This window comes from Nesoenas mayeri (genome assembly GCF_963082525.1).
Source record: "Nesoenas mayeri genome assembly, chromosome: 1".
In the NCBI taxonomy this organism is placed as follows: domain Eukaryota; kingdom Metazoa; phylum Chordata; class Aves; order Columbiformes; family Columbidae; genus Nesoenas; species Nesoenas mayeri.
Window position 1 is genome coordinate 158488564 of NC_137541.1, and position 27847 is coordinate 158516410.

Consider the following 27847-nt stretch of genomic DNA (forward strand, 5'->3'; position numbering starts at 1 on the left):
TGCTTTTGCCATTTATGAACTTATGAATGTGGGCTCTGGCTTGGCAGATATTTATTAGGTGCTCCTTTATTGTATCTTAGGAGTCAATAGCTTAAAACATGCATGGTGATTAAAAATTACATCTGTAATTTGTTAATGAACTTTTAAACTTTATTTAGAGCCATCAAGCAAGAATAGCCACCATGTATTTGCCGCTCTTTGGACTGCTCATAGAAAATGTTCAGCGAATCAATGTTAAAGATGTGTCTCCATTTCCTGTTAACCCTTCCAGCAATGTGAGTGACCATTTCTAGTTGACATTCTGAATGATTTTTATCATAATTTACTTGTGACGTGTATATGACACACTGAATACTTCTGGCAAGCAGAGTTCCATAAGCTTCAGAATTCTGCCAGTTTGTTTTCCTTGCTTTTTATAAGATTAAAAGCTTAGTTAACCCTCATGGTTTTGACTGCAGTTGCTCTGGTCCAGATAAGTTATACCTGACATGGTCTAGTCTGGTCCTTCATACAGGTAACAGTGCCTTTATTGATCTTTACTTGAAGATTTCTGGAGAATGCTACAACCACAGAGTTTGCCACAGCGTCATTCTAATGCCATGTGATTATGCTGCCATGTAACATCTTGCTTTTTGTATCTCTGGTGCACGTGCTTATATTTCAATACAAACTTCACATCACATAGGATTGGACTCGCTGCATCTTTTTGAGTGTTCTAAGAAGGGCAGCCAATGAAGCTGAAGGAACAGTGTATTCGAAGTAAAAAATGTTATTTTTTCCCTGCAATTTAATGGCCTACCATTCATATCTGTTAACCAGTTTTGATACACTTTCTGTGAGAGATTTCATTAAATTGCTTCTGGTTTTTACTCAAAAATTACACTTCTCTTCAGTCTGTCTACTAGTTTGTATAAGTAGTTTGGCTCTGTTCTTGTAGATCCTGGCATTGGAGGCACTTACACATTCACTTTTATGCAAGAGGATATTCCCCTGATATCTAATATATAGTGAATTAATTATATTCACTAAAATCCGAACAACCTAGTAGTTGCTGTTGCTGTACAGCTGAAAATATTGTGTATTGATGGTAGATTTTTTTTTTTTAATCTTGTTTTCCAATTCGGTCCAACATTGAAATAAATTGACCACATAAAAAGGTTAATTTTCTAGAAATTAGGGAAGAATTTTTAACCTTAAATGAGTATGCTTTTGGAACAACCGTAGTTTAAGAGGGCTACAAGAGAATGAATTCAAATAGAGTTTGTGAAGATGTATATTGATACATTATATTTGCACACAGTTATTGAATCCAAGATTTAATTATTAATGTATTTTACCTTTTCCATATCTTGCTGTGTTCCATTTGATATTAAGAAAGAAATTCACAATACCCTTCCAACAAGAGAAATGTTTGGGCGTTTGAAATAAAAGTCATGTGGATCTTGGAAATATCTGTTTTATACTGGTTAAAATTCAATGGAATATTCATTTCTTCAATGTTTCCTGAGATAACTTAAGTTTTAGGCTGTCCCAGCCTTGCACAGGTACCTGAACATCTCATTCCATCCTTTTGAGCTGTCATGGCTAAGTGGATCCACCACATGAGCATATTTAATAGAAATGAAAATTTAAGAAATACATATATAACAGATACTGCTCTCGAAGGTAAAGTGTGTCATATTCATTAAATCCATAATTCTGAAAAACAACCATCATATTTTCCTCTCTTTTCCAAACAGAGTGCAAAGGATGATGCACTTAATTTGCCAACTGCAAGTCAGCTAGTAACGCCACAAAAATCAGGAAACACATTGGATAACAACCTTCCTAAAGATCTATTTGGTGTTATCTCTGGCATTGGTAAGCACTTAAAAAAATAAAGTAAAATAATTGAAAAGGGAACCCGTTTCCTCTTTCATTTGTTACCAGAAATAATTGTTCTGTGTCCAGCTTTGGTTGCTTTCTGCATAATGTACTTGAATGTTGCTGCTACTTTCATTAACAGAACTGTAATGCAATCAGCTGTTTAGCGTGGGTCAGAATTCAGTCTGTACACAAAAAGTTTCTTTTGGCATCTTTTTGGGTTTGCTTCTCTGTTTGAAACTGAAGCGATTTCTTCAAGAGAGCTGCTTCTTCACCTGTCAAAGCTGATAGTTTTTGTCTTGGTGCAAAGGAACAGGAGACAAGACTTGCCATAGTCACTTATGGCCAGAGTGTCATAATACATTATTCTGTACGTGATGTTCCTGCACCTGGGTCGAGGCAACCCTTGGTATCAATACAGGCTGGGGGATGAAGGGATTGAGAACAGCCCTGCAGAAGATAGACTTGAGGTTACTGGTGGATGAAAGATTGGACATGAGCCAGCAATGTGCACTTGCAGCCCAGAAGGCCAGTTGTATCCTGGACTGCCTCAAAAGCAGTGTGGTCAGTACGTCAAGGGAGGTGATTCTGCCCCTCTGCTCTGCTCTGCTGAGACCCCACCTGGAGTTCTGTGTCCAGCTCTGGAGCCCTCAGCACAGGCAAGACATGGACCTGTTGGAGAGGGGCCAGAGGAGGCCACAGAAATGATCAGAGGGCTGGAACAGCTCTACTGTGAGGACAGGCTGAGAGAGTTGGTGTTGTTCAGCCTGGAGAAAGCTCTGGGGAGACCTTATTGCTGCCTTTCAGTACTTAAAAGGGGCCTGTAAGAAATATGCGGACAGACGTTTTAGAAGGGCGTGTTACAACAGGACAAGAGGTAATGGTTTTAAACTAAAGGAGGGGAGATTCAGGCTAGACACGAGGAAGACATTTTTTTACAATGGGGGTGGTGAAATACTGTCCCAGGTTGCCCAGAGAGGTGGTAGATGTCCCATCCCTGGAGACATTCCAGGCGAGTCTGGACAGGGCTCTGAGCAACCTGATGTAGTTGCAGATGTCCCTGCTCATTGCAGGGGTGTTGGACTAGATGATGGTCTTTGGAAGTCCTTTCCAACCCAAACTATTCTATGATACTGTGATTCTATGTTAGAGACCCCCTCCAAGCAGAGTGCTGCTTGTGTGCACCTGTGGGCACACTCCTGTCTGTTCTTTTTCTGCTGTTGTCTGCTGTAATTAGTTGTGTCACTTACTAGTCAATTATAAAAAAAAAAAAAGTGCTTCTTCATATAAGTGTGCGTGTCATGTATTGCTACATATGTTTTTAAGTACGTGTGTCTATGTAGTTGTACATAAGTCTGTGTATCTATATGTTGCTGAAACTCTAGAAAAAGTTTGTCTTCATTAAAAGTAACCAAACTGAATTAATAATTTGCTTTCTTAAACATATATACATATATAGTGGCTATAAAAGTCTGACTAAACTATGGTGTGTCTTTACAGTGTATGTATCATTTGAGATTGTATTGTTTTGTGGTTTTTTTAGCTTCTCCATACACCACATCAACTCCAAATATTAATTGCGTGAGGAACGCTGACTCAAGAGGCTCTCTTATAAGTACAGACTCTGGAAACAGTCTCCCAGAAAGACACAGTGACAAGAGCAATTCTCTTGACAAGGTAAAAACCGAACAAACAAACACAAAGTGTGTATGCCTAAAATTTCATCTTAATTCTCATAGAGAAGTTAACTCCTACGGGAACTAATCTCTGTTGGGAAATGGGCTTTCTATACTAACTGTAGAGCAATGTTTTACATAAGTGTTTCTTTTGCAAAATAGTTGTCAGATGAACTCTTTTTCTGTTGTATTTATTAAACTGTTTTGCAGAAAATTCAAGCAGATTTTCAATGTAGAGACATAAGCAAGCAGTTGTTTCCTTTGCTAGAGAAAGGCACTAGATGAAGTGTATTGAATTTCGCTTGAGAGAACTGAATTCTAGTTAGGACAGCTGCTTTGATTTTGTGGAGACCTTCACTCCATCCTGTTCTGTACACAAGATATGTAGCGTTTTTAAAACATTGAAAAAAAGAGTTGCTGTGCTTTCTCTAGGTGATTTCTTTCATACTAGTTTGACTTTTTCTAAAACATTTCATTTTAAAACTGTTACAAATTAGGCGCTCTGGCTGCAGTAGCTATGAGGTATTCAGTCGTGTCTTTCTAGAGCTTGTGTTGATACTGATCACGTTTCATTTTCTTACATCTTGTTGTGCAAGTCACGACATGTTAACTTTTTCCCCTTGACTCTGACATGCCTTCGTGTGGCAGAGAGAGAAGCTTCTCAGAAGGCACTCTGCTCATGCTATGCGCCCTAATGGAGAAGAAGAAGAAAATTCTCACCCTGCCAAGAAAAACCGTGTTACTATGGATTTTTCACTTCTGACAGTTCCAGCTTTGCCAGAGAAAATTTTGCATGCTGCTTTCTCTCTTCAGTTACAAGAAGTACTTGGTTTTTGTGCTTGGTTTAGTTAAGCTTCTGAGTGAAATGTGTGATCAGTAGTTTTGCCGCTTCTTTGCAACAGTTGAATCTCAAGGCTAATATGTGTGATATAACCATGTAAAATGCTATTAAATGCCAAACTTGAAGTAGTTCATGTACATGATTTAATTTAAGCATAAAAATCCAATCAGCTTAAGTATCAATGGAATTTGGGTCTTTAGGGTTTTTAATATAAATAGAACTAAAAAGTCGTCTTTGACATTGACCAAGTAAATAAATAAATAAATATTTTGTGCGTCCACTGTTGCTAAATGGCAATGCTGTCATCTACTACTTAGTTGTCACGTTGTTAATTATTAATGTGTAGTGTTTTTACCAACTGAAAGGGTTTTCAAAGGAGTCAGTATCCTTTGAAAATTCTGCTCTGGTCTGCCAATTTAGGTAATACAGGATTTGTGTTTTGCATGCTGTTAATATTTCCCCTGAATAATATTTAATTCTGGCTTCCATTTGTTGCTTTACAAACTTTCTAGTAGATCTGTTTTTCAGTGCACGTTATCTTCCAATTTTTGCTCGTTGCTTGATATCATTAGTGAAGAGCCAAGTTTTTGTTCTAAATTTTTTTTCAGAATAACCCATAGAACTGTATTTGTGGAATCAGAATCAACTGGAAGTATATCAGTTTCTATTTTAACATGTGCATAATTTATAGGTTACTGACATTATTTTAAATTAAGCTTCTGAGTAGCTGTAGTCCTAGTTTTATCCATTTACCTGTTCAGCTATTTTAGAGGGAATATTATGTAGTGCCCTGGACAGTACCACAAAGTCTAGGAAACTCTTAATTGTGTTTCTGCTTAGCCACCCATTATTTGCCTGTGCTACTTCCATATCCATAACGTTGCACAGTAGTACATCCTTGTTCACTGGTGACGTTTCAAAGATAAAACAGTTTGTAGGGTCTTTAGAATCTGCAGTAATCAGGCGTTTATAGGTGTTGATCTCCTCTTAAGTTACAGTAAATTCTGGCCAGTGTTAATCATAGTTTTACATTCAGTTTCACTGCACATCCATTCAATGGCTGGTGTGGGACATATTTACACAGATTGCTTTAGGACTGTAATTCTTTCCTTTTACATGGAATGCGTTAAAGGGCTCAGCAGTCAATGGATGTGTGTGCTGTGAAATGTTCCCTCTCGGATTAGCACTGTCTCCTGCTTTCAGTGAGGAGTGTTCCTGGAAAGGGAGGGTTATTCTACCCTTGAGGTAATGACATTTCTTGCTTTGTTTGTGAAACCAAGTGCTTTTTTACATGTCTTATGTTTTCATTTTTATTTTTTTTTTCTAATTTCAATGTGACAGATTTCTTCCAAACCTGTTATGTGTTTTTAAAAAGGTCATGGAGTCAAGGTGCTCCAACTTCCTTGTAGAAACCAGGGAGCTGCACAGATCAATTGTACCAGACGGCTGACTTAACAAAAAACTTGTTGAATGTCTGGTTCATTTTCTATTCACATAACTGGTCTCATATTGGAAGTGAGAATTAGGTACTGCAAAGAGCAAAATTTATCCTCAGACTGAGGATTTTATAACATTTGATTGTGTGGAAGTTATTCTTTACAGATAAATCTTTGCCTAAAGTTCAATTTTTTTTCCCTTTTATTGTCGTACACATTTTGAAAAATCAGTTACAGTCTGGTTTTTTTGCTTTTCTTTACAGAAAGACATAAGCACTGAGCATTGCTCAGTAACTTCCCACGAGTGTAGGAATTGTATAAACAAATAAGCAGGGAGAAAGATTGGGTCTGGCTTTTGTTTGGTTGGTTTGGCTTGGGTTTTTCTGTTTTGTTTTTTTGGCAAGGGCAAGTCACTGCTCAGTTATTAATCTTCCACAATGCATAGTATTGCCATTCATGTATGTTTTCCTTGAGGTTCTTACATCTTTAAATGCAAAGAATATTGCAGAGGTAGGTCTGTCTACAGTTCAGCATAAAGCGTCTTCAAGAGCAAAGAAGTATATATGTATCACTTAACAGTAGCATTTATTGTTAAAGTACTTCATCCAAGCAGAAGGGCCATGCCTGATTTCTACATAGTGGGGTACCTATGTATCATTAACTTGATTAATAATCACTGCTAGGTAAACTTTTCCTCTTACTCCACCATCTGGAGGGGGGAAAAATCATACAAAGAAGGAAGTAAAAGTAAAAACGGTATAGAGGCTTAATTTGGTATACTTCATGTGTGTAATGTGTGTTTTAGTGACATGTCTCTACATGAAACATTTTTGTCTCTGTTCTGTGATCCCTTTTCTGTTGCAGGAATTAATAAGACAAGTTAAAACATTTTAGTTTCTTCTGTTTTGGCTGAAGAGTTCTTAAAGTGATGTCTGTTTTCTTTTCAGAACCAACAGAGCAGCACTTTAGGAAGTTCTGTTGTTCGATATGACAAACTTGACCAAGCGGAGATCAAAAGTCTGCTCATGTGTTTCCTTTATATTTTAAGAAGTATGTCAGAAGGTAGGGAACTCCAGCTGTTTTTCATAAATTTGAAATCATGTGTTGGATTCATGCCTGTGATTTTAATACTTTTTCAAAATCAGCAGAGTATTTTAGGTGTAGGTACACTTTTTGTCTCAGTTCTCTTGGAAAAGTACAAGAGTCAAATATACTTTGCCACACATCTTTGTAATAATTTCGAATTCTTTAGCTAATTTTGAACATTTTTGGCAAAAGAGACCAGGTCTTGGCTATGTTACTATAGGCTTTGTAAGAAATCTGTGCAAATAAAGAAAATCTCAAACCTGTGCTGAAAAACTACCCAGTGTAATGCACTGTAAATTAAAAAATAAGAAAACATAAATTTAAATTTTAAAACTGTTGAGACCAGTTTATAAAGAAACAGGGTTATAGGACTAACAGTCCAAAGTGTTCTGAAGTCTTATAATTTTAGAATACTAGTCAATACTGACTACACAATTATTATTGTTTAAAATATGTAATTGTATGAGATTAATTGTATAGATTAATTGAAAGCATATTGTAGCAACTCATTTGGAGAATTAGTATGTACATTTGTATCGTTAGCTTCGAGGAAAACTTTAAATAGTAGTAGTTGTCTGTACCTCAAAAGGCATTTTTAGATTCTCTGAATCCTCATTGCTTGAAAACTAAGAACTGATGTTAACTCTTCCACTTAATATTTTTGTGTTTGCTGCCTTTATCTTGTTTCTAATATTTTTCATTTTCCTAGATGCATTGTTTACATATTGGAACAAGGCTACAAAATCTGAACTCATGGACTTTTTCACGATTACAGAGTAAGATTTTCATTGAACTTGTCATAGTATCGTACGTTTTGCTATGCTGTTAAAAAACATGAGTGTGGATTTAAGTGTATTTATATGTTTTTATTTGTTTGAAAAAATAATACAATCTTGGTCTATTTAGAAGTCCTTAACTTGATCTGCACAGTTGCATCTCTGTCCAGTTCTGTGATAGTTTCTGGATTTAAGGCTACACAGAAGTGATCTCTCAGGAGTTCCTAAACAGCAAATAGTGCTCAGAATATTGCTGTGCTTATAGAAGAGGAACCATCTTGTTACCTGCCTGCACCTTGTAACGTGAACTGCTGAAGTCATATGGTTACATATCAAAATTGTTTGAATTGCATAACCCCAGGAACAAAGGGCTATATATGAACCATCCCCCTAGCATTCCTATTTTGTCTCCTGCCTTTCTGTAAGGGAAAAGATATAGGATGAATGCAGTATTTATTAATGGGTGCACTGCACCCCTCTGCACATTTAGTGAGTTTGTTCATGAGAACTGACCGATAACGTTAACAAAAAGTGAAAAAGGTGCTGTTTGTGTGAAGTGTTGTGCCACAGAAGACTTTCTGCTTCCTTGCTGTTTCACTGGACTGCTTTCCTTTATTTCCGTAGTAGAGGCTCAATCAGTGCAATATCAGTTGTTAATTGTGTTATGGAATATGCTACTCATGGTCTTTTTTTAAAGACTATATTGTAGATAGTCTTTCAACTCATCATTTGAATACATCTGGCATGATATTGATTGTACCAGAGACAAAACTGAACAAGAAAATGAGCCTTCTTAGTAAGTTCTGAAGCCTGAGGTGTGAACTATACAGAATCAATGATGAGCAGTATTTTGCTATTAGATATTTCTTATTTAAGGGCTGGATAGGACTGGTTTGTGATCAAATCAGTAATTGCAATTACTAATTATCAAAGAAGAGTTCCATCACAATGGCAGTATATGGAACACAGAATAAAGTTTCCATCTCATTAATGCAGTGGTTCATATCACAGTTCCTCAAACTAGAGCACGAGCACGACTCATAAAAGTCTGCCTTCCAATTCTAGGAGTATTTTGCAATGCAAGTGAAGTTCTTTTTGATAATGATTTTTATTAATACAGGTCATTACGTTAGTTTCTGATTACCTCTGTAAGCCAGTGTTTCTGGTAGGTAGACACTTGCCGTGCAAAGAACTTTTTTCTGAAAAACTTAGAATCTAAAAAAGACAAGAAGACATCAGAAAGGGGAATTGAGGTTAGTTTGCAAATACAGTGACAAGTCTGAGGGAGGCAAACACCATTCTGTTTCCGCAGTTTGGAGACAACTGACCTACTTATGATCTGAGTACAAAATGGAGCTGAGTTGAAGGGACTATTTGCTGGTCTTCTCCCTTCTTCACAACTGGCACAATGAAGAGGGAGCCTGAAAACTGACTTTCAGTTGGGTTTTTTATTTTTAAAAACTTTTAGAATGTTCTTACCTGAAGGACAAGGGAAGGGTTGCATTAAGTCTTCTGAATTATCAGGATAATTACTTACAGTGGGAAAAGAGTCACATAAAATCATTATTATAGCCTTCATTCACACCATTTTTCTTGATTTCAAAGTGTGACTTCCAGTTTGTTAGTCATCAGCATAGTATACTTAACAGTTGTAAAGACAAGCAGAAGCACCTGGCAAATTAGGTTATACTTTCAACTTTCTTGCTGATCTGAACCCATAGTATTATGATTCTTTAAAATATAAGAACATATTGAAGTATGGATTTTTTTTTTTTTTTAAATGAAAAATTCTTTTGGGGGGATTTGCCTTTATTGTCTTTCCTATAGTGTAACTTCCTATATTGTAAAAGCAGAAAATAGTTCCGTCAGAAACTCTGTTACCCTGGAATCTGGAGACCTCAAAAACAAACAAAATGCTAATCAAACACGAACATCAACTTGGAACCAAGAGAGTTTAGGCCAAGGGAAAAAAAAAACATATGTATTGCCCTTATTTTGAATCCTTATATGGGTAAGAGTTTAAAGCTAAACAGAAATAATAGTGAACATTTCAAACTACATAAATCTGGAAGAGATTGTTTTAAGCGTTACTTCTCTGACTTATGTGTTCTCTACAGAGTATGCTTACATCAGTTCCAGTACATGGGGAAACGATACATAGCCAGGTACTGTGTGGAATTTAACTTTCACTGTCTTGTTCACTAAGAATAATGTGTATAATATGCCTTGAATCTCTATTAGAAATAAATTGCATGAGTAGAAGTGTTATTGTGAAATGATATATAACAGTTTGAACTAAGTAAATGGTTGCTATATTAACAAATCGGTGTCCTGTCTGAAAGTCTGGTATCTGTTTAAGAATGATGTCTGTGTATGTTGTGTTGTGTTTATTGTCAATTACTTTAAAATCTGACCCTTAAATACTATATTTTACAGCGTATTTTTTTCCTTGAAATAATGTCTTTGGGGAAGAAATTTTATGATTTGTTTTGTTTATTCACTTGGCCGTAAAACTATGTCCGTTGAAATGTTTTAGAAATTTTATGTATAGTGTTTTTACTTAAAGGTGAGTAGTGAACACATCCAACGCTGCTGTTCTTCAATTTGAAGTCTGAAGTACCATTAGATACCTGTAGGTTCCTATGAAAAGCTATTTAGGAGAAAATATGTGGGAGTCAGAAAGATGTACTAAATTGTTTGAATATCATTGCATTAATGTGTTTTTTAACGTGAAGTAATTTTTTAATAGACTAAAATACAGCAGCTTGTTACTGTGGTTGACATGGAAATACTGTTGTAATTAAACTTGTGAGGCTGAAATACTGGCCCTCTTGAACTCAATGAGAAAGTTGTTGCAGACTTTGGGTGGTAGAGCATTCTAACTAAAATGTTAGCTTTTTTGGTTTTAATTTAGACTTAATGGCTGGTGAATCTCTTTCTACAAACAACAAACTTGACTGTCTCCTTGGAGATTTTTCAGAAAAAAAATCTCATCTCTGTTCACACACGCTAAAAAAAAAAATCAAAGGCCAAAATAAGTCTGACTTTCTTAAGGTTTTGATTGTAAACTTTGTGTTTAAATGGACTTTGAACTCTGGATTTACAGGAGCCTGTAATTTTCACGCTTTTTGTAAAACTTCATCAGATTAATTTGACTGGTTTATAGGGAAGACTACCACACTTGATTTTGATTTCTGATCACCTAGTCAGTGTACTGCACATTAAGGCTAAAAACATTCAGTTATAGAAATCATCTGGTGTTCTGCAGATATACTGAATTTTCCAAGTCGATGCAGCTTTCTAGTCTTCCATGTTGTCATTGCACTGAAGTATATCGCAATCAATACACTTTTAAAATACACAACCGACAGAGAATGAAAGGGAGCGGGGATTCTGTAATTCAAGCGCACTGGTTTTCGTTTCTCATCAGCTCTGGTGGTGGTACACGATAGGAGGTTAGCCTGTACTGATTGCTAATACAGATCACTTTTCTGTTTTCTTCACTTGATTGCTGCAAATTTAACAAAGTATATGGCTCTTCTCCCTTCCTGCTTGGGTAAGATGTACCTGATAATACCTCAGTTAATTCCTGCTCTCCTGTTGCATGTCTGCTTTCTAATTTTACCACTGTGTGTCCTAACTTTTTTCCTAAAATTTTGCCGATCAAAATAGAGGATTTGGTTTTGGGTTCTGAATATTTTCAGAATATTTTTGTTTTCAAATATTTATGTTTTCAAAAGCCCTAAAGTAAATTTAGCGCTTCATGAGCGACTGCTTTTGTGCTTTTGCTTTCATGCTTTGAGATTTCAAGAGTTTGCTGTGATGCTTTTTTTTATGCTACCTATTTGTGTTTTATAAACAAAACAGTAAATAGGTTGCATTCCAGTTCTTTCTATAAAACTTCTTGTGCTTAACTAACACTTCCTTGTCTTGCTGCAGTTTGACATGTCTAACTTTTGCTTCTATCCCATTTCACTCATCTTGCAGGAACCAGGAGGGGTTGGGATCCATAGTTCATGATCGAAAATCTCAGACATTGCCTGTTTCCCGTAACAGAACAGGAATGATGCATGCCAGATTGCAGCAGCTGAGCAGCCTGGATAACTCTCTCACTTTTAACCACAGTAAGTCTCATGACATGATAACATTCATCATCCTCAACCAGTACCACGACACCAGAGACAGGTCCCAGAGCCACACCAGTGCCTTTCAATGACTTTTATTGTTCTAGGTCAAAGCAATAGCTGGAATCAGTCGGTGGTCTGTTCCCTGCTTTATGGTAGAACAATCAATGCAGGCTGATGCCATAACATGGAGCATGGTTAACTACAGCATATTTTAAATTTGTCTCTTTTTTTTAAATTATATACACTTCAACTTTGTGCTGGAGGTGGTTACAAAATGTACTTGTTTTTTTCTGTTTGCTTTATTAAGCTTCATTTTTTTTCCCCACTTGGTCTCAGAAATGATTAATCTAAAAGTAAAGATATAGACTCTGACCACATCTCCATGTTTTGACATCCCTAAATGAGAAATAAGTTTCTTAGAATTTCTGCAGAGATTGTGAAGCCCATGATTTGGTTTGTCTGGAAGTGAAAAAGCGTCCAATAATGAAGTGATTTTTCTGTTTTCAGTGTGAGAAAGATATCAAGTATTCTTGGAATTTCTGTAGACAATGGTAAGATTTAATCAGGTTGAAGTCAGCTTGTATAAGTCTGCTGTATTGAAAACTAAATCTGCTTGTGGCCTATCTTTTTAAACATGCTGCTCTTAAATTGCAAATATACTATATGTAAGGTATTCTGAAGCACCATTTTTTTCGATTCTCAGCTTCAAAAACAATGAAAGTGGTTGACTAATCCAGTAAAATGCAACACTGGTACTGAAAAGAATTGTGTGCAGTAAAGCAATTATTAGAGTTAACTGTATGTTCACTGTGTTCATCCTGTTATTTTCCAAAGCATATCTAACTGTCTCTTAAAATCTTTTAGCTCATTATCTGTAATATAAAGCAAACGTTAGGCTAATTGCACAAGACTTACCACATAGTCTAGTGGAAAAAAAATATCCCACCAGAGCTCTCTGTTTATAAACGGATTCTTATGCCTGCTTAAATACAAGAAATGCAATTCTTTGATTTTAAAAATATCAGAGAACTCTGTATCTATGTAAATTACTCTTTTTTTCTTATAATCAGTCTGCTACTGTTGTATCATAATTTCTAGATGTTTTTTGATAAACAAAAGAGATCTTTTACACAATGTGACTACACATTCACAAAGGTAAAATACTTTGTAGATAAAAAATAATTTAAAAAAACCCAAACAAGTCTCTGGAAAATACATTACACAGCTGTTTCTGGGCCCTGTGCAATGAGATTTCATACTTCCAGAACTTGGCAAAGTTTACAGATTTTTAGGAGACAGTGAGCTGAAAGATTTTAATAAATGCATGCTTATGTAAAAAGAAACTTTCCATTCTTTTCCATCTGAAGAATATTATGAAGGAAGGTGTCTCATTCAAATAACCTTGTGTGAAGTGATAGTAGTTTTTCTTAAGGTTGGATGTTTATTGAATATCAGGATATTGCACCTTGTATTGAGCAAGGTTTTACAAAGTGAAAATATGTTGCTGTAAAAGCTATGCCAAATGCGAAATTGCTTGTTATATCTTTGGTCTTGTTGTCTAACTTCTAGTGTCGTTTAGTTGTCAGGCTGCCTGTGTTGTGTTTCCGAAGTAATTTTCAAAATCTGAATAAATCTTGTGAGTATCCTGTATGGGATACATTTGGGATACATACAGGAAGGATATATCTGGTGGAAAGAGTCGCTTTACTTGTTTTTAAAATTGTGTTTCTTTGGCAAGATAGTTGTCTCTATATGTAAATTGTAAAATTATTTTCTCCCTTTCTAATGATTTAAGCAAGGAATAGAACCGAAGTAATGGCATAAGTGAAATTCCACATCTCTGAGGAATTTCAGTGTAGTTTTGTGCTTAATTTGGGGCTGGAGGAGAAGAGGACACTCAGAGTTGTGATATGCAAACATACTGAAATACAGGATAGATACTCTGATCTGTGATAGCAGTATATGAACATAGTCAACCTTGTAATCATTAGAGATTTTCCCATTTGCAGTGTTCTTAGGTGGGTTTAAATCTAGTTACTCTGCAGTATCACGAATATGTGGGTGCAGGTGTCCATTTTACATGTGGTAACTGTAGTACCATAGTTTCTTCTTAAGTTACATGTGAAGAACAGAATCCAATATGTTAGTTATACGTGAAGAATACAGTATTAGCTTCCCTAAAATAACAGCAAATTGAAACAATGATAGTTTTTAGCATGTATATGGAGAAAGCACTGCTAAAACAGCCTTTTAACTCAACCGAATTCAGTGTTCCTTCAAGTTCCTGCCCAGAACTTCTTTCTCTAGTAATAGTGTAGAGTGGTAAATCAATGACCTATTTATTTGTTGCTCTAAATTATTTATGTGAAGAACAAAATTTGAACTGTTTGGAATTCTATCCATTGACTACAGTTTTTACTTAGTATTTATTATAAACTTTGCTTCTTTCTTTTTATCTGGAATAGCAAACAAGTAATTTCTTTAAAGAATATTTGTCTTCTCCTCTATGCATTTCTCAAAACACTCTTCTCGTGGTATCGTCATTACTGAAATCACAGGCTAACTTAAGTTTTTCTGGTCACCCAGAGGCTATTGCTATGAAAAAGGATTTTTCTTTGAATTTCTTTATGGAAAAGAACACTCTGAAAGAAAAATATTTGGCAAATGGCTGTTGTACTAAAACTTGCTTCCAAATGCCAGTTGTTCCTTTCCATCATTAAAGAGGTAAAGGATGTAAGTGGATTGAAACCACAAAGAAAATACATGGGAGGAGGAAAAGGTGAAGACAGAGAGAGTGCAAAAGATGATAGGAGAGAGATGTATACTTCCTAACAGGAAGAATGGATAAACCCAGAGAAACTGGCGGTTACAGGTGTGCATGTGTAGTGAAGCCAGAAGGTACAGAAAGAAGTGGCCAGGTGTCATTCTAAAGGAATATGTCATTTCTTCTGTTCTTTTCTTGGTCTCAACAAGTTTGTCATTGTCATTGATTTAGTGATGCTAAGTTGACTGTAAATCTAACTCATAAACAAGATCCAGAGCAAATTTTTATAGAGCAACACGAGCATGTTTGTCAGTCTGGTTCTTAAAGATCAATGTTAGGGAACATAAGCAATACATACCCAGTGCTGAAACAGCATATGTTAGTAAAATTCTTTAAATACAATATGGAACTAGAAGCTATAAAATATTTTTATTAAATATTATTGCATGGTATTACTACAGTGCAGAACTAATTACTTCAGCTGAATGTAAGTACATGATTGTATTCCTTCAGCTCTTAGTGTTTTGTATATTTATAATGCTTAACTTATGATTGACTTTGACATCATTATAACATTGCTAAATTACCAATACATATTTTTAGCTGTAACTCCATCCTACTGTGATGCTTAATTTAAGAATATATATGTGTGTGTATATATATAACTATGTACATTTATGTGCATACACGTGTATAAATACATGCACATATATATTAAACATGAGGGATTTATTGTTTTAACTGCTGTTTAATGCTTCTATTGTTGACATTTCTACTTAGTATATTTTATGATCTTGTGCAACTTATGTTAGAATAATTATATGCACATATCTGAAAAATATTTAAATGCATATGAATTATTTTTCTGCATTGAACACTAACTATTGTCAGGCTTTTTACTTCTTAATCTTTTCCTAGTTCAGCAAGACTTTTGGAAATAAGGAACATTTAAATGGGTATATCCAGCACTTACACTTCATTTGAAATTTCTGTAGGCTATGGCCATTCAGATGCAGATGTTCTTCACCAGTCTTTACTTGAAGCAAACATTGCCACTGAAGTTTGCCTTACAATTCTGGATACTCTGTCATTATTCACAATGGCTTTTAAGGTTTGTTTTTTACTTGGTGTTAACATCTCCAATCATTATATTTCAGAAAAAAAAAAAAATCTATTTTTTAAATTATATGTTATAGTCTAGTAATGTAGCATTGCATATGTAGCATTGTATTTAATGATAGTGTTGTATAAAAGCTGATAACCTGTTGCAGCAAGTTGCTTTGGGTTCAGTTACACATTTCACAGAGATTCCTTACTGATCAGCAGTAATCAATGGGAAAAGCTCCTTCCTCATTCAATCTTCCTAAAAATATTTCTAGAAACTTTAATGGCCACATGTGGGGTGAAAGATCTATTGTACAGCAAAACCGTAATTCATAATCGAACACTATCAGACTTGTATATTGAACTTGCCTTCTTCTCATATTAAGTCCCTCATTAATTAACTAATTTGTGTGTGTTTCTTTTCTGTAAATTTATTTCAATTGTCCACTAATAAGATTTAATTTTAGTTGTATTGGTTACTGTAGCTCTCCTATGGAATCTTTTTATAGAGTACCTACTTGCATACCCTTCCTGTCTGTTTTTTCTGAGCTTTTCCAAACATCAAAGGTGAAGCTATAAAACAGAAGGATAGTATTAATAGCTCTAGCTTGTTTCTCCCCTAATTAGAGCAGTGGACCTTTTTGTATCCAAATCCTTGCTTGAAGATTCATATTTAGTGTCTTACCTTAATCTAGTTATGAAAACATGAGCTTATAATGAGATTCATTTCATTACTAATTTAATTAGATAGAGTTTAGAACCTGTTCTGTCTGCAGACTTCATGACAGAATTGAAAATGAAGATCCCTAGTTTTAAAGATTTAAAGAAGAGTGAACACTAATCTTATAGTTATCAGCTGCCCATCACACTTGGAATGACAGTGCTTCAAGGTTATCTGTACGTAGTATGTTGAGAAAGTAGGTAAGAGTATATCAGGGTAGTCTACAAGATCCAAACAAAACAGCTAGGACAATCAGGAGCTTCTATTCTATCAACTGCACTAACATTTATTTTGCTACAAATCTGGAAGTAGTAAGCCTTACAGTCCTTTAGAACTTGCAGTTAGGTGTTTAGGTTTGGGTCATCTACAGAGATCTGTATACTGTTCCAAGAGATAAAACTTTTTCCTGTGACCAAATAGGCTGGCTTATATTCAACTATTTATGTCTAGCATCCTCTAAAATAACCCGCCTGTGGCTTCACTGCATGGCAGTTGGTGTTCTGCAAGTCACGTTATCAGAATGGCTTTTAATGGAATCATAGAATCTTTTTGGTTGGAAGAGACCATTGAGATCATCAAGTCCAACCATAACCTAACTCTAGCACTAAACCATGCCCCTAAGAGTATCATCTAAACATCTTTTAAACACCTCCAGGGATGGTGACTCCACCACTTCCCTTCAATCTGTAATACTGAGGAACATCCAAAATGCCTAGGGCTATGCTGAAATTCTTTAGCCTGAAGAAATTCTTCTGTATCTCCATGAATAGAAGAGATCTCTGCAGTTAGACATCTCTTCCCTGTTTGAGAGAGGTTGAGGCATGCTACAAGAGCCCAGGACTATACTGGGCCTCAAACAGCTTTCTGTAAAAAAGTTTAATTAGATTATTTGAGTTAATATTGCCTTAAAACTTACTTGAGATAATAATGGAGCTGCCTTACAGCATGCCATTTGGTAGTAATGACAAGGAAAAGTGGAGTGTGCCAAGGGGAGTTGTAGATGGCACAAGACCTAGTAGAATGGTGTTGGAGGACCAGTGGAGTCAGAGGCAGCAGTACTTAACATGATCCTCTCAGTTCTGGACATTCTGGGACTGGATCGAGCAGCCCCTAAATTGATTAATCTCTTTTAGTGTTTTGAAAGAGGAGAGACCTTGTTTTGTCCAAGTCCTGTAGGAACCTCATGCATATGCTCAGGGGACAAAGGGAGAAAACAGGTCCCCAGGGCAAAACAGAAGCGATATGAACTGTTAAAAGCAGATGCACGGCCAGTACCTTTGCTAGAGGAATTGAAGGAGGCCGGGTTTTAAAAAGAAGTTTGAAGGGAAGGCAGCTGTTGGTGATACAGAAATCAAACCCTGTGTGTTGCATGCCTCAGAGTGAGCTTTGCAATATTGGTGCAGGTAAAACTCTGAAAACTAACTGACATCTTCATCCTTATGAACCCTTTCAGTTTTAGTTCGAGGACAGTAATGAAAGATGGTGAGTGGGTGGGGGGTTGGTTTGAGGAGAGTCTTTCTGAGAGCATTGTAGTAGAGGTACTCCTATAAGAAAATTAGTGTCCAAGCTTCTAAAGCCAGTTGTAACCAAAGTGTGTTAATAGTTTGAGTTTGCCTCTCAACTGTTAATAGCAATTGAGTTAACTAACAGCTGTTTAAAAACAATCATGTTCTATAAGTATTCAGAAGCCAAGACTTTATTTATAAGAAAGACTGATGAATCGTTAGAAATATAAAGTTAAAATTCAGATATGTTTGTATTATGAAACATCTTGGTAATACTATGCAGATTATTTTCTTTCATCTCCTGCTTTTGGATGATCTGTGTATGTTCTTAGAAGACTATAAACGTATCACTGTATAAAACTTCTAAATTCTCATTGTCAATTTAAAGAATCAGCTACTGACTGATCATGGGCATAATCCGCTGATGAAGAAAGTATTTGATGTATACCTCTGCTTCCTTCAAAAGAATCAGTCTGAAACATCATTGAAAAATGTCTTCATTGCTTTAAGAGCTCTTATTTTTAAGGTAAGAAGTTTTAAAGTAATTAATCTTCAAGCACTTATCTAGTTCTATAGTTAACAATATACTATGTAAAAATTTAAGAACCAAACTCCCAAATTAAAGTGGATGAATAAGGATTGACCTGATCCCAACACTGTGGAATAATTGTCCTTTGAATTGCTGTAAAAATTGGTTTGTGTTGTGAACTATTACAACTGTCTATTTTTGTTTCCTACAGTTCTTGTTTTTCTTGACATGCTTATTTTATCAAGAACTGAAGCTAATTTTAATTAATAACTTCTTTTCTGCTTTTTCCTCAGTTTCCTTCTACCTTTTATGAAGGTAGAGCTGATATGTGTTCTGCACTATGCTATGAAATTCTGAAGTACTGTAATTCCAAATTGAGTTCAATTCGTACTGAAGCTTCACAGTTACTGTACTTCTTAATGAGAAATAATTTTGATTACACAGGGAAGAAGTCTTTTGTTAGGACACATCTGCAAGTTAGTATACTTTATTTTTCTTTTTTTGTGTGTTGTTTCGATATTGGATTGCCTGTATTTGTAGATGTACAATTGCATATCAGTGTGTAAAGCCCTATCAGATAAAGACATAAAAGTAATTTTTGATTCAAGCAAGGCTGGTACTATTCTAAAAATAAGAAGATGGCAATAAAAGTATGTTCAGTAGTAGGAAATACAATTCAATGGCCTTGTGTTTTGTAGGGAATAATTCGTATATGTGAGTAGCAAATGTTCTGGTTTGTAGATGTTATTTTGATTGTTAAACAGCATACCCTGTTGCATCTGAATGCAGCAAAAGCACCTAAAAGACTAAAATAAAACAAATACATAGAAAGTCAGGAACAATAGTTTACTACATTTATGGCTTCTGGCTAGTTCACCTAGCAATTAGTGTTGAGAACAGATGATGCTTCTGCATTCCATGTGCATGAGCTTGCTTTTGCTTCCCAGTGTTATTTTACAGGTAATTTAAAAAAAAAGAAAAAAAATCAAATATAATTTCAATTACGGAAATAATCTTTCAATTAAAAAGAACAAAACTTCCTTTGTAATTGCTTCATAGGTACATCTCAAGGGTATTTCATTAAATATGCACTAACAAGACATTTGTTTCTGTCAAGGTTATTATTTCAGTAAGCCAGTTAATTGCTGATGTTGTTGGAATTGGAGGAACTAGATTTCAGCAGTCTCTTTCCATCATCAATAATTGTGCCAACAACGACAGAATTATAAAGGTCTGTTTTTATTCTTTCTATATGGTACAAAAGATGCTTGAAAACTCTTTCATAGTGTCTTTTGCATTTACGTTTCAACTTTTATTTTGCAAAAAAATAGAAAAAGCTAGTCATTAACCTGACTTCTCCATGCTTTAGCACACTACATTCCCTTCTGACGTTAAGGATTTAACAAAACGGATTCGTACAGTACTGATGGCTACGGCTCAGATGAAGGAGCATGAGAATGATCCCGAAATGCTTGTAGACCTTCAGTACAGTTTGGCAAAGTCTTATGCTAGTACACCTGAACTAAGGAAGACGTGGTTAGACAGCATGGCAAGGATCCATGTTAAAAATGGAGATCTTTCTGAGGTAAGAGGAAAAAAAACCCAAAACAAAACAGACTACGTTTTGGCTTTGTAATAAGCTTAAGCTTATCTTTCTTGAAACTGAATGTGCTATATATTGTTGTTAGTGTGTAATATGTTAAGCATTTTTAGTAAATTTTGGACTGTTAGTAGATCAGTTTGAAGGACTGATAAGTTTGGGGTTTTTTGTCCTACCCAAGTACATTTAAAAGTGACTTCTGATTACTAATGTAAGGTATATGTTTAACTACTGTAGCTGACATGCTACTAAGCCAGGAATGCTCAATGCAAGCCATGTAAGACACAGACCTTCTACTTTAAAATATCTTTGTTATCAGTTGCTAAAACTTGTAGCACCACTCCTTGAATTCCTCTCCAGTTGCTGTTAGAGAATTAGCTTGATTCAATTCCACACTACTTACTAAAAAAACTCCTAATGTTCTTAAAATTAACAAATTGCAATTTTTTGTCAGAAAAAAAGAAAGCTATATGATTTCGCCATGCTCTTAAAATAGTTAATTCTAGCAAAAAGGAGAGTTGGGAGTGGAGATTTTGAGATGTTTTGATTCAAGTATTTTATCAGCATACAGAATTTTGAATTTTGTCTCTTTCTGAAAGTTTGTTTCATTTGAAAGTGAATCACGTTGCATCACATCACTGAATTTCATAAATATGTCTGTTAAACTTAGCATCATGTCAGCAAGTAACTATCTCCAAGAAACAACAGTTGCTGTCTTTCTTATATCTTAGTACTAGAATTTTTTTTCTATATGGTAGCAACTCAGAAGGCATATACAATACTCTATTATTAGCTTGTATTTTGAAGGAAACATCATCTGTTCTCTGAAAAAAACAAGCTGGTTTAGTCCTTTTCAGTTCTGTTTTTCATTTTTTGGTTAAAACCAGTCTTTGACTATATGGTTAGATGAGAACATTTGTAAATCAGCAAGCCCAACACCACACTAAGTATGACTTAGAGAGAATTTCTGACATACACTTTTTTCCTTCAACTCCAGTGTCCTGACATTCTGCAGCCTCTACCTGTTAACTGTTGAACTTGGACTTACAGTTAGAATAACAGTTTGCTGTAAGCCTAAACCTTTTTAGTAAAAGAGGAATCTTGAATCTTTTTTCTGTTCTTTCTGTGGAGAAAAATGATCAGTGTCAACTTCATAAAACATCTCAAATATTTGAAGGCTACTATGTCCCTCTCCTTTTTCTTCTGTTTTCCAGACTATACCAACCAAATTCCTTCAAATTCCATTCATAGGTCAGATCTCTCCTCTTTTTCTTTTGCTACTTTCATATGATCTGTTGCCATTTTTTCCCTACTTTTTTCTTGATCTGGAGCCAAAGGGCAGACAGAACAGCTTAGCAGAAGAATGATCAAATATTGAGTAGAATAATTAATAGTTCTTTTGTTTCACATAACACTTAAAATACACCCCTAAAAGAGATTTTCCTGGTTTTTAATATATCATGGCATTCTGTGATCCATTGTCACTCTTGTTCTGTCCTGCTGTCCATGCTTGGGTGAAAACTGGGTGCTCTTGCATAGTTATTGTTTGACATACATGAGGTGGAGAATTCTTACACTAGTTATAGGACATCTCCTGCAAAGCAGCAAAAACAAAAACCAAAGAAATTATCTCAGGGGAGAGCTCTTGTATACCTTCTTTGTAGCAGTTCCATTATAATTGTAAGATTTTTACTCTTTCTGTTTTAGGCGGCAATGTGCTATGTCCATGTAGCAGCACTGGTTGCAGAATATCTCACAAGAAAAGGTATGTTTTTGAAACCTTACTATAATGTGTAGAGGTTTTTTTTCATTATTGTTTAGGAAAAGCAGTAGTTTCCCTGAGGAAGTTGTAGGCATTTCAGTGTTCACCAAGGGAAAGATTCTGACCTAACCAAATGGCATACTCACATATTTAAGAACACACTTGCACATCTAAGGGGCAGCATGTCAGATGAAAGTAAAGTAAAAACTTTAGGAAAGTAAAAACTTTAATTTTACACAAGAGCTGAAGTCAGACCCTTTGTAAAGCTAACTTCGCAGTGAATATTATTGTTGCAACAAGTAGTCTCTCACTGCATATAGGGAAACCTGGCATTGCCAGAGAAGTCAAAGTAAGTTCGTACAGGTTTTTAGATGCTCAGTAAGTAAGAGCCCAAATATTAACATTTGTGGTGTTTTTTAAAACCTATTTGTACTTACACAGGAATCTGAGCTCTAGTGTTCTAATCATGCAGTGGGAGACTGGGTGTTTTTATTTATTTGTTAATTTCATGGTAAGTATATTTAAATATGGCTTCTGCCTTATCCAGCATCACAAAATGGCCTAATGTTATCCTGGTGGAGAAAAATGAATTTGTCTATTTTTCTTTTTCAATGATAGGGATGTTTAGGCAAGGTTGTACTGCTTTCAGAGTAATCACACCTAATATAGATGAAGAGGCTTCAATGATGGAAGATGTTGGAATGCAAGATGTTCACTTCAACGAAGTAAGTAAACAAATGGGTATTAGAATTGATGCACATTGAAGTGCTGTTTGTTTTTCCAAGTTTTGTCTTTCAATCCAGAGACTGACTAATATGATGGATATTACAATTGTTTTCTTAGCCTCTATTCTTATCCTAAAACCAAATAAAATTTTCTGTGAGCTGTCCCAGCTTTAGAGAATTTACTGTATACATATATTTTAAATACAGCACTAGCACATCAATTCAACGCCACTACTGGCATAAAAATAAGTAAAACATATTTTTAAGTTAGTTGACAGGATGAAGACTAACATGGCTTAGTTATTAGAGCTTAAAAGACCTGGTTTTTGTTTTTGAACTGACTTGTATTGAGCTTGTTACAACACCATCCACCATGAAAATGTGTTCACTGCTTTTTGCGGGTTTACATTTTCCCTAAGCAAATATGCCATAACAATGAAACTGGCCTTACTGATACCAGACTTGCATCAATGTTTGTTTTTCTGGCTTAAGTTTCACTCCTTGTATCTTTGCTGATCCATTTGTGCTGGTTCTGCAGCATATTTTACTATTAAGAAGCCTATATGAAAACATGATTAATAACTTGCTCACAAAGAGCTACGTCTACACTATGTATTTGTTAGTATACATGGGGGAGGGACAGACCACTACTTGCATGAGCTATGTTGGAAAAATCCCTGGTGTGTAAGCATAATTGTACAACAGAAATGTTTTTCTTTTTTGTTTTGTTTTTTATATGGCAAAGGTGTATGACAAAAATTATTTAACTGTGCAAATTGTGGCTGTATGAATGGATTTAGGAGGAGCAGATAAAAGACTTAGTGGTTTAAGCCTGGATTTAGGCCTTGGTTACATGTGTTTTACTCCTAAGTTCTGGTATTGCTTTGCTCTATAGTTTTAAGACAAACATTATTGACTTGACACTGGGAAGGCAGGAGTTGGAATTACTTCTTTTTCTTTCCAAAGGCATTCAATAGCAGATTGATTGGTTTTATTTGTTTGTTTGTTTTAATTTATGTGCTGTATTCTTTACATTCCCCTGAACCAGCATGGAATTTAGCATGTTACTCAAAGCAAAACTTAAGCTGCTCTAAGTGAGCCAAGAAGTGGGTTTCTAGCGACTACAGTTGACAGAAACTTTAGTTAGAAATTCTGGTCAGTGTCTACCCGACAAACCATTTGTCAGAGCTGCATTCTTTTGTATTTTGTAAATTGGAATGCCTTTATTTTTTCTAATTAGGCAGCTCCTGCAAAAAGACTACACTGCTTTTTCTAGGTCATTGAACCCTACATGAATTTATTTCCATTTCTCAGTATTTCCATGGAATGGAAGTAAGCCAAGAGTGAAATTATAAGCCTGCAGAGCTTGCAGAGGGATCAAATATTGCCAAATTTCATTTTTCTCTGCATGCAACCTTTTTTAAACTTAACTGTGTAGTGGTCTAGCTGATTAAATATTGAAAAAAGTTACTGTTTTTCAAATAACTTCTTCTAGTTCACCCCAGGAATAGTAATAATAGGGAAGAACTGGTTTGTTTTAGTAGACTGAAAATCATGGATAAATTAAGATGACTGGTATTTTACAGAAGTACTTCAAAACAGGTTGCTTCATGGACAGGAACATATTCATATATGAGGTGCTTTCTTATTATGTTCTTATGTAAGCAAATCTATATTAGTCTAAGAAGAAAAAAAAGTCATATGCCAGATCAGTTGGGTAGAGAAATTAGAAAGCAGAAACATGTATTTCAAGCCGTACCTTACTACTGCTGAGCAAAACGGTGCTCTGATGGGAATTCCTTCTGTACGTGATAACAAGAGTTGTGTGGAATTTCTTTCTTAAAACTTGAGATCTCCCTGGATGCTAGTTGCTGTAGACTTATATCTCCAAAAGAGTAATTACAAGTGTGGGGGGTTGGAGGGAGATCCCTCCATGTTTCTAAAAGGAGCAAAACATCTTTTATATTCTCCAGTTTACATAAAGTCTTCCTAATTAAATGAAATTTGTCTTAAGACTTTATGATGCTTCTCAGTTGAAAAAATGACTTTTTAAATTTTTTTTTTAATTCTCAATTTAATTCTTACTTTAAAATAATAATCTCTCAGGCCAGGGTTACCCTAACTTATTTCCTAAACTAGACAGGTGAAAAAAAAATAAAGATTTATTTGTTTTGCTGGCCCCTCAAAGTCAAGGGAGATATCAACAAACTGGGAAAAGTCCAGGTTACTAAGGTGGTTTGGGGAAGAGCAGACTCTTAGAAGAGCTGCCTAATAGAAGTAAGAGGCCATTCTTAGAGGTTGCAAGAACTCTTGTTGGATATATGGAAAAAAACCAGAACAGGAGGATGGATAAGCACTGAGACAGGTGGCACAGACATGTTGTTGTCTTTTCCTCTCTCCTTTTAGCTCTCTCACATGAAGCTTTTGCTGTTTAGTTTTTTTTTTTTCCTGTGCACAAACAAAATTTTGCTGTTTTGCTGCATTTGGTTGCCCTCTGGTGTCTGAGTTAAGATCTTTGTTGTGAAATGGTGGTGGTGGACAGAGAGTCCTTGTGGTCCAGCAGTGACACTGGTCTTTCAGTTCTCCCCACCTGGTTGCTGAGGATGGAGATACTGGGGAGCCTGTACAGCCCCATAATGACTGGGGGAGAAGAGGGGTTGTTTTAGGGACCACTGCAGCACAAGCATAAGGGTGGTATTTTTCAGTCTTTTTTTGCTCTCGGTTTTATCCCTTCTAAGGATGAGTTATTTCATTTTCTGGCTTTACCACTGCAATGGAAGAGTGGTACTAGAAGATCTCAAGAAGTAGAACTGTTGTGTCTTCTGACGCCTCTCAGTCTTAGACTGGGATTCTTGTGGAGGCTCTTGGACCTCCAGCCATTTGAAGAGGACCGAGTATATGAATGGGAATGGGCTTCTTCACAGTGGTTCTGTCACACTGAAACGGTGACCACGTATATGACAGCTTCATCACAGGAGCTCTAGGCTGTTCCGTAGTATCAGTAACATTGTGATAATTCAGTTAATGGAGTTAGCCAGGTAATTTTGAATTTATGAAAAATACAGCAAAGTAATAATGTTATCTTAGTTTTGCTGCACTTATTGAAGTAGAAATTAAATCTGTGGAAAATAAAGTAGTATAACTAGATGATCTTTTGAGGTCCCTTCCAATCCCAAACATACTGTGATACTGTGATAACAAGCTGAAGGAATGGACTATACATTATGATGTGACTAATGCAAAATGCATGCTTCTGTTTTAATGTACAGGTAATCATAGTTCTTATTTAATCTTAAATAACTGTCTTTTTGCTGTGAGAGTATTAGGATCAAACCCAACAAAGCCAAGATAGTTTCTTATTTGTGACTCTGTTTTAACCCTTCAGGACTTCTCAGCTTCTCTAACTATTGTTATGTGTGTTTTAATTCTGGACCCAGGTATACCAAATTCAGCTCTTGTACCTAGATAATTACTTCTGAGTACAGATTTTGATATTATATCTTTTTTTGTTTTCTTGTCGATGTAATTTATTTGGTAGTTTCCTTCAGAAGCATTACAGTCAGGTGTGTGTATAGCTGCCTTTTTAAAATAAATGTTCTCTGTGCAATATTAAAAAAACCCCAAGGGAACAACACTTGTTGTGGGGAAAAAACATGTTACAAGGTAAGACAAGTTTGGGTTCTTATACAGGTGTCATTTGTAGACTTAAGAGGTCAGGAGTGTCTAAAAGAAAAACACTCTTCCTGGTAAATGCAAAGAGTACATGCATACACTCAGACTATTCTGCTTTCTTTGCTTTTAGTGATTTTTATATTGCCACAATAATTCAAATAACTATGTGTAGATAATTTTGTTTTGAGGCAACATATCTCTTCTTTGGGAAGAACTTTGGTATAATTATTTCCCATGCTTTTTGTGAGCACCAAATTGTTTTACTTTTTCAAATGTGTACCCAAATCTAGGATGTGCTGATGGAATTGTTGGAGCAGTGTGCTGATGGACTCTGGAAGGCAGAACGCTATGAACTCATTGCTGACATATATAAACTTATCATTCCCATTTATGAAAAACGGAGAGATTTTGAGGTACTAAATTAATCATAAATAAATATAAGCAAGAAAGAAAAAATCCCTGTTTTTCTAGCCTAACTGTATGACACATAGTACATAGCAGAACAACAGTTTTATAAGTGTAACTGAAATATCAATATGTTGAAATTTTTGCTTAATTTTAAATAAAATGTTTTTCTTTAAATATAAATAATAAAAATTAATCTTGCATATTGTCATTCTGATACAAGTTCTAAACCTATTACTACTGTTCAATGAAACAATCCTTTTAGTTACTAACTACAAGGATATCGTTCATTGTTGTTTTAAGATGGGAAAGTTCTATGTTATTCTTTTACCCCATTATTGTTTTCTTTTATTTTTAGAGGCTTGCTCATTTATATGACACTCTTCATCGAGCATACAGTAAAGTAACAGAAGTTATGCATACAGGCAAGAGGCTGCTGGGAACTTATTTCAGGGTAGCATTCTTTGGACAGGTGAGTATTTATTTAACTTTCATTTGTCTGCTCTATGAAGTAAGAAAAACCTGAATTTATTTTACAAGATATAAAATTTCATCATCTATATTGATACCATGACATAAAAAGCACAAGAAGTGTGGTCTGTAAGAAACAAACACCAGTGATAATTTAGTTTAAAACATTTATCAATTCCAATGCAGTTCTTCCTTATTTTCCTCAGTAAATTTTTTGCCTTTTTTTTTCTTTTTCTTCTTTTGTTTACTACCTTAAGGCAGCGGTAAGTTTTCTATAACGTCAGTTCGTAGCAATGTATTGACTTAACATCTGTAGTGCTACAGTGTGGTTTGCAAGGCTGCTTCTTAGATCAGTATGCGTCAATAGCCATTGCAATTCAAAAAATAACATTAAATTCCATTTAGAGAGCAAATCACTCTCTTCTCTGCATCAGTATTGCATGCTTCGAACAAAAGTGCTGGCTGTGTGTTGGACAGCTTCACATCTTCTAATATACGTCTAGAATGCATCCGTATCAGTTCGGTGTCACGCAAGTAGTGTCAAGTAATACACTTTCTACGCGCATAGCCCAGTTGCTAATTGTTCAGCTGAGCATGGGGAATTGTAAAATACTCTGAGCAGTATAACTTCACTTGTATTCTGTTGTCTTTTATAACTTTATAGCAATACCAGTTTACAGACAGTGAAACAGATGTTGAGGTAATTACAGTAACCGCTTACAAAGCAAGCAATGCAGTAAAAACTACTGCATTTCACCTTAGTTTGTGGGTATTTTTGTCAATC

At 35.4% G+C, this 27847-nt stretch overlaps 1 protein-coding gene across 5 annotated transcripts in view; it reads left to right on the forward strand.

The window, feature by feature from the left end:
* DOCK9 (dedicator of cytokinesis 9) overlaps positions 1 to 27847 on the forward strand; it is a gene marked incomplete at both ends in the record, with an annotated part of 103442 nt that overhangs the window by 65194 nt on the left and 10401 nt on the right. For 2 of the 5 annotated variants that reach the window (XM_080341219.1, XM_080341221.1), the window contains 16 exons: positions 159 to 275; positions 1740 to 1860; positions 3407 to 3540; positions 6764 to 6878; positions 7612 to 7678; positions 9796 to 9843; positions 11666 to 11802; positions 15565 to 15680; positions 18288 to 18425; positions 18722 to 18904; positions 19546 to 19659; positions 19798 to 20013; positions 21736 to 21793; positions 22409 to 22515; positions 26478 to 26600; positions 26951 to 27064. In XM_080341219.1, the coding sequence (XP_080197345.1) occupies positions 159 to 275; positions 1740 to 1860; positions 3407 to 3540; positions 6764 to 6878; positions 7612 to 7678; positions 9796 to 9843; positions 11666 to 11802; positions 15565 to 15680; positions 18288 to 18425; positions 18722 to 18904; positions 19546 to 19659; positions 19798 to 20013; positions 21736 to 21793; positions 22409 to 22515; positions 26478 to 26600; positions 26951 to 27064 (1908 nt within the window). Of the gene's footprint in view, positions 1 to 158; positions 276 to 1739; positions 1861 to 3406; positions 3541 to 4187; positions 4362 to 6763; positions 6879 to 7611; positions 7679 to 9795; positions 9844 to 11665; positions 11803 to 12312; positions 12357 to 15564; positions 15681 to 18287; positions 18426 to 18721; positions 18905 to 19545; positions 19660 to 19797; positions 20014 to 21735; positions 21794 to 22408; positions 22516 to 26477; positions 26601 to 26950; positions 27065 to 27727; positions 27764 to 27847 lie in introns of all 5 variants that reach the window. The other 3 variants (XM_080341218.1, XM_080341220.1, XM_080341222.1) reach the window with 3 other exon arrangements.